Genomic DNA, 18,333 nt, shown 5'->3' with positions numbered 1-18,333 from the left:
AGAGCCTCAAGGATTTGAGTAAACTAGGAATTAGTGCAAAGAAGGAGCAGATTGCTCATATTACAGACTGATTAACTTTGTGGTCCTCAGAAAGGTTAAATCTTCCTAAGCATTAGTGTCTCAAACTGCATAATGGAGGAAAACATACCTAATTTATATACGGAATAGTTTAACCAGTTGGTTCATGCTATACAGTTAGAAATCGATCCATCAATGCATAATTTCAATGTGTATTACTGTAGGCTTTAAGGGTATTTCCATGTAAGTAGAATTTTATTCAGTTTCCTCATCTTGGGAAGAGTCATACACTTCCTTGTTCCACTTGACTTCATTTTTAGAATCAACCCGGAACATTTTATTAGCCTTAATACCCTGGTCCCAAGCAAAATTTTCTGGGTTAGTGATTGCTGTGGCCTTATTTAGGAAATATAGATTTAAGGAATGGCTTTATGTATAATGTATAATGTATAATGCTTTATGTATAATGTATAATCAGAGTACACATCATTTAACATGGTTGGCTGATGTGCCTGTGGGTATGTCATCTTTTTTGGTGAGAGGAGAGGTGTTCTAAGCTGATCCCAAGTAAACCTGGAAGACTAATAAGCCACTCATGGTTGGCAGTGACTTTGAACATATAATCCTTCCAGAATATCCCATATAGCATCCACCCTCTGAGCATTAGAGCATCTCTTCCCACTGGAGGCCAGGATCCTCCTATAATTAGGACCAAGCATCCTCAAGGTATTTCCTTTCCAGTTAGCAAGTCTTCATAAAAAGGGACAGGGTCTTTCCTAGGCACACTGTCTGATGTGGTTGATTGCCACCTAGTGGACGTAGGTAGCACCATGTGTCAGAATCCAGACAAGTGCTTTTCTGTTCCTGGTTTTGAGATTCAACGTAGTCATCTTGCTGATGGAATAGAGGGATTCAGGCTGTAAAATGGCATTTAGCAAAAACTGTCAGCGTGTCTCTCTACAGCTAAGAACACTGAAGTGGGTGTGAAACTGCGTTCTGGGCCTGGGAAACCCTGTCTTCAGTGTGGTTTCTGTGAGAAGGGCTCTCTGGCTTCTAAGAACTCTTATACTCACTGCTGACTGGAGGCATGGGGACCTATTGGGGCTGGCATGTGGCTGTGATTGGCATTTAGTTTGCTTCTAGTTTATTTCTCCAGGTCTTTGGTAGAGAGGAAGTTTGGTTTAATGCCCTTGCTGATGGTGGCTCTCCCTCCAGTCTTATGAGAGTTGTCCTCTTTGACGTATTGGAGGAGGCGGTTCCATGTTAGTGGTAAGCACATTCGTACATTCCACATACATCTGCCTCCATTCAGATTCCCATTAGAGAGATTTACTGGCTTACTTAATCTTTTTTTTCTTCCTTATCCATCATGGAGCTGGGAGGTTTACCTTCAGTGAAAGCTGATGCATCTGTGGAGTACCCCATTTCTCTCTTCCATTATTCTTTCTGTAGCATTCACAGCCAGGCTTGATCTGAGTTTTGGAGGGAGGCACCGAGGGACACTATCCTGCTTGGGTAGAACTCACTACTTCAAGGCACATCACAGACTTACATGACTAACACAAAATTTCTGTGAAGGAGGCTTTCCATAGAATTCATTCAGGAAGTGAAAAATAGGATCAGGTTTTGGTTGCTTAGAAAAGCCAATGAAGGCTTCTTGGAGGAAGGAACTTGTGATCTGTAGGCACTGTGGCAGGAACTGCCCAGGCTGAGGCAGCTGGAACCCAGAGCAGGAGGTGGCAGGTCACATTCTCCGGGTCTTTCCAGCCTTGAGAGGGTCTTTAGTCTTCTCTGTAGCTATTATAGGTCTGACACAGTTGGGTAGCGAACATGCCAAAGGGATGGAAATAGATATGGGGATGGTGGAAAGGAGGCTGGGGCCACTATCCTGGCAAATGGTAATATACATTGGGATAAAGGGCATTGAAGGCTATGGGAGGAGCTGGCAAATTTATGAGCTGCTTGGGGCAGAACGGAAATGCTTGGAGACAGACATTGTACGTGAGGAGCTGTCAACTTGTGTGGCAAGACAGGGAGGTCCTTCTTTGCCCTTGGCTGATCTTCTTAGAAGAGTATCCCTATATGGGGGAGAGAATTTGGATTTGACTGATTAGAACTTCAGGAACCATGTCTCTTTCTCAGTTCTCATGATGGGTCCTCTCTGGTGACTCTCAGGTACGTGTAAGCTGGCTAGTTTGTGTTGCTGTATCCAAACAAAGCAGAACATCAGATTTTGGGGGCACCCTTTGTATATTAGGAGATGAAACCACTCAGGGAATGGCTTCAGAATCATTCCAAATACAGGGTGGTGAGACAGAGAGGGGAAACCTTAGCAAGGCCCGGGACCTTTAGTGTTCTTGTGTTTATGTAGCTGAGAGGCCACATTCTTGCAAGTTCTTACCTTAAGAGTTCGCTTTTAGGAACTGCAATCACTCTATATCTGGAGGGAAAGATGTGACTGATGGAAATTCCTGGGGGTAGTTCTATGCAATTAGAATAACTTCGAGGGCACAGAAATGCAGCATATCTACCAAAAATGAGGTGTAATTATAAGGTTACATTGACTTCTTTATTATGTGTGTATATACAAGTGACACAGTTATGTTAAATTTTATCCAAGGAGGGAGAATGAAGTGACTGTGATATCACTGACAAAGCTGTGTGAAATTAAGGTGGTTTACAAAATGTTTGAAAAATAATGACACGTCTGTTTTAAAGAAGCGCCCCATGTTTTTGTTCAAGCCTTTTAAATTCTGTGCATGGGAATATTTGCTGAATCAGACTGTGGCATCCCCAGGAAGGGGAGGGTACCTTCTTCTGGCTGGAGTGAGAAGAAGATTTTGGGAGCAATCTCTCTAGGTCCAGGCTTGTAGCTGCTTCCATATCCTTATTTTCTTTGGTTCTTTGTGGGTCTTGTATTTCTTGGATGTAGGCAGTGATTTCTTTGCTCTGCTTTGCCAGTATCCTGCCTTTCTGCAATAGAAGTTATGCAAAGTAAACATTACTGACTCTGTTTGGCTCCTTGCTGTGTCTTATGCTGCCTGAACATGAAACAGTGAGGTTATATGAGCTGGGACCATGATGCATGGCACACACCCAGCCCTAGCACCAGCCCTTTAGTCCTTACTGGAATGTGCATGGTTGGGTCTTGTTCACATAGTAGTGAAAGCTCCAGCAATATGCCTTTTGAGAGTTGTATTCCCAGAGTGATGATTTACATCAAGATATCAGCAATACTTTTGTGTTGAAATAGGCAAGAAGCAGTGATTTTTGAGTATCCTTACTTTATGTCTTCACCATCGTCCCAAATACCACAGAGGGACTATCTCAACTGCAGGGGTGCAGTATTGAGTCCCCACATATTTCAGGGACCTCAGTCCAGAGGACTGATGAGTCACAATTATGCAAAGTGTTTATATAGTAGATCTCCTGCACTTGTGGGGCAACCCCCAGGCTCTATCCAATGATTGGCCCTTTTTAACTCATCTGGGGGCATAGCTAATACACAAGTTGTAACTTGAACCCAGGATCCAAAGCTGGTGGAGTGGAAGCAAGAGTTTGGGATTGATCATTGTATAACCAGAGTCTCATAGGATGCAAGTGGAGAGGGGTAGTTCCCTTAAGGAAGCTGGAGATACTGTGCCTCAGCCAAACACAGATGCTGAGCAAGCGAAAAAATAGGTGCCTACTGTTGTTTCCCTGAAAGACTTCTCTACTAGGTCCAAGGTGAGCTCCCTTCCAGGTCACAGGCTCTGAAATACTCATTCCATTCAGCTGTCCTCCCTGGCCCGGAGCCTTGTATTGACTCCATCACAGCTCATTACCTCATCTTCCACCAGGCCCAGATCTAGCCTCTCCATCTGCTGTGGGCCACCAGGCAGTGAAATCAGGTTTCTTTCTGCCTGTGACCTGGCAAGGCAGCACTTTTAGAAGGGCCCCCAGAGGCCCTGTTCGTCATGAGCTGGTCCTTCATCCTTATTGGCAGCTGCTGGCCACCCACACTTTTAGGAGCACCCTGGAAACTTGTCCCAACTCAGTTTGCATTTCACTTGTTTCTCCTTTGTGGAGGTGATTGTGCTGTTGGAGAGGCAGAGGACTGCCAAGCCAGCGGTGAAGTGATCCTGCTCACACTGTTTGCTCAGGCCTCATTTTTTGAGTTCTCATCAAGGGTACCTTTGAACTAAAATGTGACTACGTTCAGCCACACTCACATTTATTGTGCTTGTGCTTTAGGGCTTCTGGGGTCCTTCTCTTCCACTTTGAAATGACACCCTTTCTTTTTCCTCTCTGGCCTGTCAGGAGTCTCAAGTTTCCTTCCTCCCCACAGTGTTCTGAATTTCAGGCTTGCCAGGATGAACTGTGTTCTGAAGGATTCCCTCTTCTTCTAAGAGAAGCCTAGTTCCCTGCTGTCTTATTTGGACGGTTTATTAAGGACTCTTCCATGAAAGCATCTGTACCAGGGAGGGGTTGGAAATTGGATCCTGTGTTCTTTTCCACCCTGAGTGCCTCCTATTGTGTTGTAGAACAGATTGGCTTGCCTAGGATCCATGCCCTCTGGGTCCTGGTTTAACATCTAGTCAGTAGTGTGAGCTCCAGACTGATGACAGTAGCATCCCCCACCCCTGCCCTCAGCCCCAACCCAGAGCCTATACTAACAGCTCTGGCTTGGAAGGGACACTAGGGGCTAGATTTGTAAATTATGCCTCTTTGTCATTTGTTCAACAAACTCCAAGCAGATTGCACTGTACATACCAGGAGAAGAGGCAAACCAAAACAATCAAACACTGATAATCATCACCTTTAACTTAAAGGAGAAAATGGGAGCTAAAGAAGGAAGAACTGAATACTTTTAAAAATTGTTTTGAAATTGCCATATAATTGCCTCATTTTTCCTCTACTCCTGCCCTTCAAATCCCTCCTGTGTGTCTCCCTTGTTTTCTCTCAAATTCATGGCCTCTTTTTCTTTAGTTATCTCTCTCTCTCTCTCTCTCTCTCTCTCTCTCTCTCTCTCTCTCTCTCTCTCACACACACACACACACACACACACACACACACACTCTCACACACACACACAAACACCCCAAGCTCAAAAAAGCTAAAAAATAAGTCTACCATATGACCCAACTATAATACTCCTTGGACATATATGGAAGAACTCAATATTATTCACAATAGCTAGGGAATGGAAACAACCTAAATGACCTTCAGCTGATGGAAGGGATGCTTCTATTTAGGGGTCACATTGATCCTGGAAGCCAGAACTTCCCATCTTATTAAATCCAGGCCTTGTTACCAGTTATGCCTCCTATTACCCTCCACTGGGAGTTTAAACTTAATGCCATTTCCTCTTCAATGAGGGAAGCCTGGATAGATGGTAATTTGAATGATTAGCCTAATCTGCAGGAAGGCTGCATGTGGAATTAAGTTAAGCAAGTCGTACTGAGCAGCCTTGTCTGTCAGGCCACTTAACAGTACCTTGGTGATTTTATGCCCTGAACAGAAGCTGAGGGCTCAGGAAGGATCATTGGCTTTTATTACTGTCTTAAAAGAAAGTTTAGATTTTAAATTTGACAAGGGCCCCAGAGAGTTTTCATGATAGATACCATGTGTGGGGTTGGCTTCTTAAGGAAATCCCAATACAAAACATTGCCAGGGCTTCATTCCTCTGGTGACTGTGGAAAATGCCTCTAATGGAAATTTGTCAAGCTGTTGACTAATGAGAATGGGTCAGAGAGGGTCTGAGAACTTGGCCCTTGTCTGTCTTTAGTTGGAAGAGGAAGCTAGGTGTGCTTATACCTGGAGGCAGCAACACAGGCTCTTCCTGCTTTTCCTTTTGAGCTACAAAATGTGTTAGAGCCACACATGGGGGAAGCTGTACTGACCACATGGAAGGTGGCAGCATAGCATGTACCTGTAGGCTCCGGGGACTGATGTTGTTTCTGATCCAGGCTTCCTCCTTGTTCTCCTTAAGTGGCGAGATTCCCATGTGTCAAATGGCGATGATAGGTCTCAATGTGTTTTGAGGAAGCAAACATATGATTAAAAATATTGTTTGTATGTATATATACACACCTCCATTGTGGTGCTGGGAATCAAACCCAGGGCCTTGGAGTGCCAGGCTAGCACTTTACCACTGGATTATATCTTTATCCCATAGGATTCGAATTGTTAAAGCAGTTACAATAAAAATGTTAACTAGAGCAAGTCAATACTTTATATAATGTGTTGTTACATAAAAAGGTATTTACCATTTTGAGTTAACTTCTCTTCCGTGAAATGATCTCAGCAACAAACCTTGCTAAGTATACACAGAAGGACTTAAAAAGGGCAGCAACTATGAAGGCCAATTTAATTTCAATAATTTGTCTTTTTCTCTTTTTCTTGTTAGATTTGTCTTCAGCAAAGCGGAAGTTTGCAGATTCCTTAAATGAATTTAAATTTCAGTGTATAGGAGATGCAGAAACAGATGATGAGATGTGTATAGGTGAGTCATAACCTCATGGGAGATGGGAACATTTGCTGTTCATCCCAGAAAGCCTTCTCCTGGGCAAGGAGGCCTAATAGTAAAGGTAGAAATCCAGTGGGTACTGGAAGGCACAGATAGGAAGGCCAGGATGGGGCCTCCCCTTGCCTTGACCTCACTCTCTGTCCAGGAAACTGGAGGATGCAGGAGGAAGCTGGGAGTTCTGTGATGGTGCTCTTATCCATTCCTTTTTTCCCCTTACCCAACCACAGTACTAAGAACCTAAGACAAGAATGAATGCAGATGATAAAGAGAGTTGGATCAAGGTTGCAGTGTTAGCTAATGGACTGAGATGAGAAAGCATAATGTTTTAGTTGATTTTTTATTTTAAACTGAATTACCATGTAAGTTGAATTTATCTCAACTTGTTTTTCTTTTTCTTTTAAAATTTTACAAGTTTGATCTAGCAGCCTTCCATTTTGGCCTGGTAACAGCTGGCTGGAGCCATGTAACTGTCACTCCCTGCTGTGTGGGAGCAGAGCTCAGTGGCTATCTCCCTGTGTCCCCACCTCTTTCTTCTGTAGTTTCCTTACTGAGAGGTGGAGGTGAGCTCCTGAATATTACCATGCTGAACTGCTTCCCTCTTTACTGCTCTCTTCCATAGGCTGCTCTGAGCACAGAGCAATGGTGCAGCCAAGACTCATCACTTTGCTAGGGTCTCATATTCTTTTCTTTTTTCTTATATTGGGCATCTTGGTTGATGCTCTAAAGGGAGGGAGAACTAAGAAGAGTTGGGACTAGGATTCTAGCCTGATGGTAGAACACATACTTGGTGTATGTGAGTATCTGGGTTCAATTCCCAATACCAAAGAAATAAAGAATCGAGAAAGTTAAAGTTGTTGGGATGATTTTTGAGTCTGTTGCCAAACAGAACACCAGGATTTGGGTATGAGCAAAGACATCTGGGATGTAGGTGAGAACAATGAAAATGTGTCCTTGTTGTAAGCCATGATGCTTTTCCAGCATTGCCCAAGTATCCTAAAGTCCTGGGGCTACTTCACCAAGTGTCTGGTGCCTTCATGAAAGATTCCAGCAGAGACCATCTGTGTTTGATGGCTGTGCTTCAGGCTGCATTCTACTAATGAGTGGCTTCAGAACTCCGGGAGAAGGAGCCTAAGGAGATGCCAGAGATGTGGCTTCTGTTGCCCGCAGAACTGTTTGTATAGTTGTCATGCCAAAGAAAAGGTTGGATTCTGATGCAGCTCAGCAACAAAGATTGAAGAGGTTGAATCCTGGACAGGAAATCCTTCGGCTCCTTAGTGGAACTCTGCCCCTTTCAGTCCCAGGGCTGGGAGCCTGCCAGCCCTCAGCAGTCCTGGGAATGCTCAGGAATAGGCGGGTCTTTTTCTTGGAGAAATCCTCTAGCTGGTCTTCCAGGAGCAATTAACCTGCCTTTCTGGGTCATCCTGTCTTCAGTGGTTAATGATTAAAAGACGAGGGAATCTGCAGACAGCAGTTGACTTTGGGCATCTGTGTGCATAAGGAATTTAAATCTGTAAGTTGCTTTTGCATACCTGTCATAATGCTTTCAGTTCATGGCTTCTTTCTTTCTTCCAGCGAGATCTTTGCAAGAATTTGCCACTGTTCTCAGGAATCTTGAAGATGAGCGGAGTCGCATGGTGAGTATCCTCGGCTTCTCCTGGTCCCAGACAGTCTATGTACCTCGAGAGAGCAAGGAATTTGCTGTTAGAAGACCCAGGTTTAAGTCGAGACTGCCTTTGGCGTCCTCTGAGGCTGTGAACCTTTGCAGAATTTGAAGCTTTCTGTGAATGTTAAAGAATTACCAGTGCTTAACTTTGGAAGAGTATCATCATCCTCAAGATTCACTGTAGGTCTGGGGAGGTCATTCAGTTAGTAAGGCACTCACAGCATAAGTGTGAGGACCCTAGTTCAGGTCCCCAGCACCCATGTAAACAAGCTGGGTTGAATGGTGCACGCCTGTAATCCCTAGGGTTTGCTGGCCAGTCAGTCTGTCCAAATTGGTGAGTTCCAGCATCAGGAGAAGAATCTCTCAAAAAGTAAGATGGAAAGTGGACAAATAACTGAGGGATAGCATTAGTGTTAACCTTTGGCACGCATGCACACACACACATGCATACATACATGACTTTAGGGTGGTGCTTTGGTCTGAATTCACTTTTGGGTATTTGGCAGAAAGAGAAAAGCATGTGTCCTAGTCTGCTTCTCTATGTCTTATTAAACCCACCCAGTGGCCATTTGAGGGAAGGCATCACTGCTTCGCTCTAACCCCAAGGCATCTGCCATGTAGCTGGCAACCAGAAAATGTAACCAGGCAAGAATGTAACTGTGGGAGCTCCTCAGAAATGGAGTCTGCAAATTCAGGAAGCCTGCTGACCTCTAGGTTCCAAAACAGTGCTTTCAAACCAGCCTCTGTTGTGAAGTCTTTCAGCATTAATGGGTGGGGTCCCTTTGCATTTCTCCCATCCCCCAGATAGCGGGAGTGAAGTCTGTTTAGAAGCCCCTAGCAGACTTCATGCTGCCTTGTACCTGGGGTTGGGGTAGGGGCTCATCTCCAGGTAGACAGTGCCAAAAGGATGGCAAAATTGGAGTGTTTTTCTTCTCTTTCTGTAGCATTTACTGACAGCATGAGCTTGTAGTTACCAAGACTGAAGCCAGAGCCTGACCTGTTCTCTGTAGCTCTTGTGATAACTCTGAAGTCCCATCTGCGCTATCCTTGTTTTCCAGATGAAGATCCTGAGGTTTACAGGGTCCAAATTGCCTGTCCAGGCTCACATGTGTAATAAGTTGTGCAGTTTCCATTCAAACTCAAATCGGTATTATACCAAAAGTTGTGGGGATTTCTTTAAAATTCCAAGAGAATAGAAACCCCTACCCTTTGCCTGGCAGAGACCCAACCTCTTCTGACTACTGACTGATGTTTGCTTGAACCCAAGTTGGAGCACCAGTGGCAGCGACAGGTGTGGTGGTAGGTAGAAGGAGGTGAAAGCTTGAGTGTACATGTGCCCGAGAAAGGGAAATGACTCTTTCGAGTCTGATTCAGGGTCATGCCAATATTTAGGGGTGGGGGTGAGGTAAGCAAATCGCCATGAATACCCTGCAGATTGCTGTGGCCTGTGGTAGGGGCAACAATGACTGGATTATGCTTTTTCAACTTGCCTCTGCAATTTTATTATTCCTTTCTGCTGTCTGCCTCTGAGTATCCTGGCCATCTTCCCACCCTGCTCACCCTGGGATTGCTTTATCATCAGTTTAGCTCAGCTCAGCAAAGCTGTACCCTTCTGGGGAGCCATGGCTCTCTGGGATATTTGGCTGTCCATTGTGTTTTCTAAACATTGGGTTCATTCCCCGGATTCTGCATTTACCACATGTGTCTGGACCATTACTGCTGGCATCTGTGTGGCTAGTAAACACGAGTTCCTTGATGGCACAGAATGGCCTTGTGTGGCTAAGTAAATATGAGTTCCTTGAGGGCAGAGAATGGCCCCTGTGCTCTACTGTTAGTCCAGCTACTCCTTACTGTCTGCAGTCTCTCTTTTGATAGATGAGAACTCAGGTCTTGTCCAGACTGACAGTGTTAACAACACTGGGATGAGGACTAAAACTGACAATGCTAATAGTCCCAGAATGAGGACTGGTTGTCCTGCTTCCTCTGAGAGCACCTGGGTGCTTGCATATTCCAAGTTTCCTTAGGGCTAGCATTGCAGCATGGGTGCCCACTGGAATAACCTGAGGTTCTTCACAAACACCCATGTCTGGGATCAGGACTAGAGACTGAGTTATTAGACTCAAGCATGACCTGGCTCCCGGGATTTGTAAAAGCTCCTCTTGGGATCTTGTGTGCAGCTGAAGTTGAAAACCACTCATCCACTGGCTCGGCACACCTTTGTGAGCTTCAGGAACTTGCAGTTGATTTATGGGAAAGACCTACATAAACTAATTAAACAATACCTGTTAGCAATGAAAATCAGGTGCGTTCGCTACTGCAGTGTTAAAAGGTACTCTGCAGAGGTGAGTGCTTTCAAAAATAAGAAACAGGCAAATGGGAAAAATATGGAGATCCGCCCTTTCCTGTCCCTCACATTGTCCAGGCAGTTCTTTACTATGTCCATCCAGAGCCTCTGGCATTTACTGTGCTGTTGCTGTTGTGAAGGGCATGCATATGATTTAGGGAAAATGATGCTTTGTTGAAGTGAGATTCTTGAAATAACTAGTTGAGAGAAGGCTGAGCAATGAGTAAAGATCGTAAAATATTGCTCTGGTTTAGAAAAGGCTGTAGACACTTAGAGCTGGAGCAATTCAGCCCCCTCATTTTTCTGGATTAGGAAATTAGAGTCCAGAGGATTTAAATGTTTTGTTCATGGTCACACACTTGGCAGCTTGCCAAGGAGTCATTCACTCACTCATTTAGCCATTCAGAAGTGTTTGAGCGGGCCTTTGTTTCTGGTTTCTTTGGTGCTTTGGGAATACTGGGGGATGAGTGAGTATTTTCAGGGGCATTGTATGTGTCAGGAGATAGTCCTGAGCTAGAAAACTACCTGGCATATGCGTTCCAAAAGGCTGGGTTTATGGACTGCTTCTCTGAATTACAGCCTTAGAGGTCAGGGAAGGCCCTCACAGAGAAGTAACCTTCAAACCGAAACCCTGATCATAAAGAGCTTCAGAGAGAACATCGACAAAGGGCCCACAGTAGGACAGATTTGGTGCATTTGAGGTCTGTTGGTGTGACAGTAAATCAGAGTGTGGGAACTGATGCTTGAGCCCTGGACAATACAGTAGGGAGTCAGCCAATGGTCAGGATGCAGGAGTCTCAGCCCCAGTTAATTCCCTAAGGAGTTCATTATGCTTGAAAGGTCTTTTCCATAGATGGTCCAAAGGTGTTTCAGATTTTCACTGAGACTCACTGTTGATGTACTTTGCCTGTAGCTTGAATGAATGTCACTTGAAAGCTTAAAACTTAGACTGCCTCTGTTACCAGGTCCCTATAACCTATAAGTGGTTGCCTACCCTTTAGATCCACTATTTGAGAGCTCAGAAGGCTGAGGATTAGAGGCTTGTAAGTCCCAGGCTGTCCTGGGCTACACAGTGGGACTCTGTCTCCAACAACAGCAAACTATTACAGGAGGAAGGTCCATTTAGAGTTTCTGAGTGGACTCTTTTTTAAGGAACCATTGTACAGTGGCACATGGACCGTGTTGCTCCTCAGGTTTTGTCTGGAGGCCAGGAGGGGAGCATTTGTGGAAGAGCTGCTGGACTTCATGACTAATCTTGCCTATGCCCTTTGCCCTCTGCCTCTCTTCATCAGATTGAGAATGCCAGCGAGGTGCTCATCACGCCCTTGGAGAAGTTTCGAAAGGAACAGATTGGGGCTGCCAGGGTGAGGATTTTGCAAACTTTGTTCTTACACTTTAGGGTGGATCTGAAGACTGTAGAGCTTCCCCAGTTCCAGCACATCCTCCCAGACGAGGTGGCAGCCCAGCTCCTTTGCAGTTTGCAAGTGGCTGAAAGTGCAGCTGTCCGTGGCTACCATCAGCAGCCATCCCAATGTTCTGTGAGCTGATTGTTTGGTGCAAGTTCATAAACCACCCAAGGCAGAGAGAGGTGCTGCCTCTTTGTGTTAGGTGGCTGTGTGCCTGGACAGTAGTCTGAATGGTCGATCTACTCATTTTTGTGTAATTGTGAGTGTGGAGGAGGACAAAAATTGTGTTTAAGCAGAGTTATAGACTAGGCTTTAGGGACATCAGGACTTCTCATAAGCCTCATTAAGCAAAGTACTTTGCTTATTTCTTTGTGTGTGTGTGTGTGTGTGTGTGTGTGTGTGTGTGTGTGTGTGTGTGTGTGTGTACATTTATGCCATAGTGCTTGTGTGGAAGTCTGAGAACAACTTTCAGCAGATGGGATCTGGAGACTGAGTTCAGATCAAGGTCAAGCACCTTTTAATAGCAGAGCTACCTTGCCAGCAGTTAGCTAGAAATGAACTACATTGCCGGCCCTCAGTGGAAATGAACCTGCCTCTGTTAGCTGGTTCAAATCTTCAAGAGAAACTGAAAAACCAGAGAATTAGAGGTGATTTCCAGGGGCAAATATTTTAAGAGCATACATGTTCTTAATCTAGGTCAGACTCATAACTGCATGCATGCTTTAGCCTAGAGATCACTATTCGTTATCACTGACCTTGAGGCACTGAGACCAAACAGCTAGTTCTTTCGTTCTTCCTAATTTTAATTCTTATTGAAAATAGATTTTTTTATACACTATAGTCTGATCATGGTTTCTCTTCCCCCAACTCCTCCCAGATTCTCCGCATATCTCCACCCAACCAAATTACGTATTTCCTTTCTTTCTGTCATTAAAAAAGACAACTAAAAGACAAAACAACCTCCCCCAAAACAAAAAAAAAAAAGACATACACACTTACTCACTTGTAAATCCCATAAAAAACTCAAAATCAGAAACCATATTATATAAACAACTTGTAAGATTAAAAGCAAATGACCAGACAAAGCATTATGAGACAAAACAAAACAAAACAAAACCACCTCAGAAGTACCATTAAACTTTTGTGTTTTCCATCTACTGCTGTGCACAGCCCTGACCTTAAGTGTGATTTGTATACCCAGTAAGATTATGTTGGAGAAAACTAATCTTTGTAATGTGTTACTAGAAGAGGGCAGAGGAAGCCTGTTCCCTTGCATTGACTTAAGTCACTAGCTGGCTGACCTTCAGCAGAGTGTTAGAGGCTACCTGCAGGGGAGATGTTTTTATCCTCATCAATGGCAGCAAAAGGCTGTCTGTCCCACATTTTCTTGACATTCTAGAGGTGTGAATGAACTCAAACACAGCCCCTTGAACCATCTGCAGGGGTGGGGTGGGGTGTTTGAGTCAACACCACTCTTCCTGTAGAATTTTACTTTGAAAACTGTCCTGGAGAGGTCATCTAAGAGTGAGCTTCTTTCTCTCCCTGTAGCTTCCCTGCCTTCCAATTCCTCCCTCTGCCTTCCAGCAGCTTTGTAGAAATAGTCATACTACTGAAAGGGATGATACTGGTCAAGGCTTTCAGATGGATGCTTGGCTTTAGTTTAAAGGGAAGACAATGGAAGGATTTTTTTTTTTTTTTTTATCCTAGTGTACAGTGGATTTGTATCCATGTAAGTGAATGTTTAAGAAGAAAGGAAGTATGTATTGTTTTTGTTTCAGAGGTCTGGAACATGTAATTGGAAGGAAGTCTTCTTCTGCTAAAATTCTTGTCCATGACTGAACTTCTCTAAAATAGTGGTTCTAGGGAGCAGCCTTCTCTTGAGTTGCCTGGGCCTGTGTTTTCCAGACACCCATGGCAGAGGCTTCCGAAGGGCTGTGGCAGAGGCAGAGCTGACCTGCCTGTTTGTCATTGTTACATTAGCTACTTCTAATGGAAAGCACAGACATCCTCCCACTCTGGCCCTTCTCTGTATCGTTTTGAGAGTTACCATAGTGACTGGGGAAGAGAAGCACAGTGGTCCTATGACAGGAACATGAGCCTTTGCCTGCAGGTGGGATGTATGTCCCTTCAGGCATGCTGAGTTTCTCTTAGTCATCAAATCACTAATAATTCATTTTGATATTTGGGGTGATTTCTCATCCCTCTTCCTTTGTTATTTCTTGTTTTCTTTCCCAGTAAATCTCCCTCTACTACTACTCTACCCGCCCATACATTTATATCATAGTATTGCATGAATTTAAGAGAAGACAAAGCTTAAAGGCAACCTAGGGAGGTGCCTCAGAGACAAAGGTGCCCTATTGGCTCTTTGCCTATTTTGGGTAGTCAGGAGCTTGTTCCTGAACTCTGCCTATTTGACGCTAAAATTATTTATTTTCTGCTGCTGCCTCTCTTCTCTGCTGCTGCCTTGGTTGCTATAACAACCTGTTGCACAGGGGTTCATGTGAAAGCTGCAGGAAGGGGAGTTTATCTTAGATTCTTTTATTTATTTATTTGTGATCAAATACCCTGACAGAGCAGCTTAAGGAAGAAAGAGTTCATTTTGGCTCACATTTCCAGGATACAGTGTATCATGAAGCACAGTGGTAAGAGCATGAGGTGACTGGTCACATCACATTCTCAGCCAAGAAACAGAGCAGTGAATGCCTGCTTCCCCTCAGGTCTTCTCTCTCTACAATGCAAGATCCCAATCTGACTGGTCTTCCCACAGTGGGAGAGTTTCCCTTCTCCATTAACACAATCAAGACAATCCCCCAGGGGTATGTTGAAGCCTGTCTTCAGGTGATTCCAGATTTTGTCAAGTTGGCAATTAGCACCAACCATAACAGGGCCCTTGGTTATTCTTGTGCTAGAGGCTGGTTAGGAATAGTGACCCCCCCAGATCTTGACATAACTGTGGCCCCAAGTTTATGTTTCTGAATTGAGCAAGTTGACTTTTTCCGCACAGGAGGTGGAGTGGTAATGCTGTGTTCTGTAATGAAACTGGAATAGACATCTGTGAGTAATGGTTAAGAGTGAGTCTAGAGCTTGGTCAGATTTCACTTCTGCAACTTGCCTGTGAACATTTAGTCATTCATCTGTGATTATGATATTAGGTACACACAAATCATTAAGAATATATGAGAAGGGCTGAAGAAGTGGCTCGGTGGATAAGTGTACATTTTGCTTTTTGCAGAGAGCCTGAGTTTCCTTCTAAGACCCACACAACTGCCTGTAATTCAAGATCCAGGGTGGCTGATGCCCCCTCCTCTGGCCTCTAAGTGCACATATTCACATGTATAAACCCATATACAGATACACACACATTTATACATAGTTAAAAATAAAAACAAACACAAAATAATATATGTGAGAACCTAGTACTATATTCTGCAGTTAGGTTGGTGGATGATAAGCACTGTGGTTGTCCTGGCTGAGAAGAAGGCATTAGACACAAAGCTATAAACAGATGTCTAATTCCAAATTGTGGTATATGCTTAGGGAGGGTTACCTTCATCGAGCTGAGACTTGCAAATCAAATGTTGCATTTGATGAAAAGGAAGTGGTTGCAGATGACAAATACCTTATCCCCATCAGCACTACCACCACTATCACCATTTCCATCATTACTGTCACCATCACCAGTGACAGTAATAGCAGCAGCCCTCCCTACTACCGCCAGCATTAATCACCACCACTGCTACAATTGTCATCATTACCTCCATTGTCTCAGAGTTGCAATTGCTGGAATAAAGCACCATGACCAAAAGCAACCTAAGGAAGATAGGGTTTGGTTACTTTATACTTCAGAGGATATCACCAAAGGAAGTCAGCGGAGGAGTTCAAGGCAGGAACCTGGAGGCAGGAACTGAAACAGAGCCCATGGAAGAACACTGCTTACTGGCTTGCTCCTCATGTCTTGCTCACCTTGCTTTCTTCTAGGATCACCAACTCTGGAGTGGCACCACCACCCATAGTGAACTAGGCCCTTCCTAGTGGTCAATCAATCAAAAAAATGTTCTATAGGCCACTATGGCGGGCGCATTATATCAGTTGATGTTCTTTCTTCACAGATGGCTCTAGCTTGTGTCAAGTTGACATGAAATTTGCCAGCACAACCATTATCACCTTCAGCATCATTGACACCACTACAGCCATGTACCCTCACCATTACTGTGACAATTACTACTGCCACTAGCACCATCAGTGCCACTACCAGTACTACAATGGCCTCTATCACCACCATTATCACACCACCATCGGCACCACAATTATCACCATTATTACCGTCATTGAAATAGACTGAGTGCTATCCATGTGGCAGTCACTTTGCTAAATACTTATGTAGTTTAACTCATTTAATCCAAGTAACTGTGTAAAGAGTGAGCATTCTTATTTTATTGCAGAGTTGTGAGCTGGAAGATGAAACTTGAGCAGTGAACTTATCTAGTCACCCTGTGTTTGTAGAGGAGAAAGTTGAGTCCCAGAAATTGATGCTAATAAAAGGGCTAGAGAGATAGCTTAACAGTTAGGAGGGCATATATGTTCTTCCAGAGGACCCAAGTTCAGTTCCCAGCACCCACATCAGGCAGTTCACAACAGCCTGTAACTCCAGTCCCAGGGCATTCACCTACTACCTTCTGGCTTCCCAGGGCACCTGTACTCACACGCACATACCCATATACAGACACACAGAGATGCACCTAATAAAACACAGTATTTTTTTAATGACCAAAAGGAGGAAGCGACTAGCTAAACACCGGCACTCATCTCCCCATGCTTCATTGACTCTGGATGCAGTGTAATCAACTGTCAAAGACTCCTAGCATCATGACTTCCTCATGTGATGTACTGTATCCTGGAACCAAGCCAGACTGAACCTTTTCTTCCTGCAGTTGCTTTTGTCAAGTGTTATGTGATAGCAGTGAGACAAAGTACTGGTGTACTGTGTTAATATGGGCTTTCCCTGCAGAGGCGTTGGCTCTGTCTCAGCATGGAGGCAACTACTTTTTCTTTCCTTCCTTCCCTCTGTTCCCTTCTCTCATTAAGGCTATCCACTGACCATAGACTGTTGAGGCTCCAGTTGTCTGAAAGTTACAAAATGCTGGTGACTCATGATCACTGGCCTTTCCTTACCTTTGGCCAGTGACCCTGCCTGGCCCTAGGGTGTTGGCCACTAGGCTAGTGAGAGTGGATATGTGTGATGGGAGCACTGAGTGGAGTTGGAGTCCAGCTCTAAGCTTATGGATTAATGTAGAAGAATTGCTTGCCTGGACCTTTCTCAGACTTGGAGGGGCAATGTTACTTCTTCTTCTTCTTCTTCTTCTTCTTCTTCTTCTTCTTCTTCTTCTTCTTCTTCTTCTTCTTCTTCTTCTTTTTCTTCTTCTTCTTCTTCCTCCCCCTCCTCCTCCTCCTCCTCCTCCTCTTCTTTTTTATTTGCAATGTTTCTTCTATAAACCTTTTCTTCACTCATGTTTGCATGGTTCATGGGTTGAGTATGAATAGGATTTTAAGATGCATTCAGATTTATGGGAATGGATTCATGCCTGCTAAGTGTGTATATGATCATTTTCTGCTCTCTGTAAGGCTTGGGTGCTTGCCGTTGACTGGAGAAATGCCGGAGCGTGATAGCTCACTTGGCTAAAGACTTCTTGGCTCAGAGTGTTCTGCTCTAGGATGTAAGTTCTGCCCTAGGATGTTGGCACTGCTGACTGACTGGTCTGGGAGCCTCCCCTCTGCCTCCTCAGGTGTTCAGCAGGTCTCAGTTTGCATTTCTCCCCACTGAGGCCTCTCCTTAGAACCCTCTGTTCTTTTTATTTTTCAAAGCTCTTGCAGTAGTCTGTAATTATACTGCTTAGTTTTTCCTGGTTAATTGTGTTTCTCTTTCCACTAGAACACTCCCATCATGAGAGGAGGAGTCACTGCTCAAAGTAGAGTCTAGGACATAGTGATTGCTAGTCATGAATTTGTTAGATGAATAGAGATGCCTTCTTTATCTGGCTGGAAATGCCTTTGTCTTACAGGCTTTAGAGTGGCACAGAATTATCTCTTTGGTCCCCAGATGAGTCAAAAGCAGACAAACACACTGAGTTAGTGTGCCTGAGCATTCATGTTAGACTTGAACAGCTTCCTAGCCCTGCCCACAGTAGCATGGAGAGCAAGGAGATTGCCTGTTACCGTGTCTCACGGGGGCAGAGCATGGGCTTTAAAAGCAGATAGTGCTAGCTTGATGTCAACTTTATCATCATCTATGACATTTTGAAATTGGCTTCCTTCTGAGTTTTCTTACCTATAAAATGGGAACTAAAAATGGAACCTTGGTGACTCAAGAACTTGGTGGGAGAACATAGGTTGATAT

General features: G+C 44.2%; 1 protein-coding gene across 1 annotated transcript in view; it reads left to right on the top strand.

The window, feature by feature from the left end:
• The first annotated feature begins 5,903 nt into the window (after positions 1 to 5,903).
• The window catches only part of Arhgap26 (Rho GTPase activating protein 26), a 271,702-nt gene continuing 259,272 nt past the window's right edge, over positions 5,904 to 18,333 (top strand). Inside the window, exons 1-4 of the mRNA XM_035438736.1 lie at positions 5,904 to 5,925; positions 6,407 to 6,502; positions 8,099 to 8,160; positions 11,826 to 11,897. Of these exons, the coding sequence (XP_035294627.1) occupies positions 5,904 to 5,925; positions 6,407 to 6,502; positions 8,099 to 8,160; positions 11,826 to 11,897 (252 nt within the window). The remainder of the gene's footprint in view (positions 5,926 to 6,406; positions 6,503 to 8,098; positions 8,161 to 11,825; positions 11,898 to 18,333) is intronic.

This window comes from Cricetulus griseus, chromosome 2, assembly GCF_003668045.3.
Source record: "Cricetulus griseus strain 17A/GY chromosome 2, alternate assembly CriGri-PICRH-1.0, whole genome shotgun sequence".
NCBI classification, from domain to species: Eukaryota; Metazoa; Chordata; class Mammalia; order Rodentia; family Cricetidae; genus Cricetulus; species Cricetulus griseus.
This window is presented reverse-complemented; position numbering and strand designations above follow the sequence as displayed.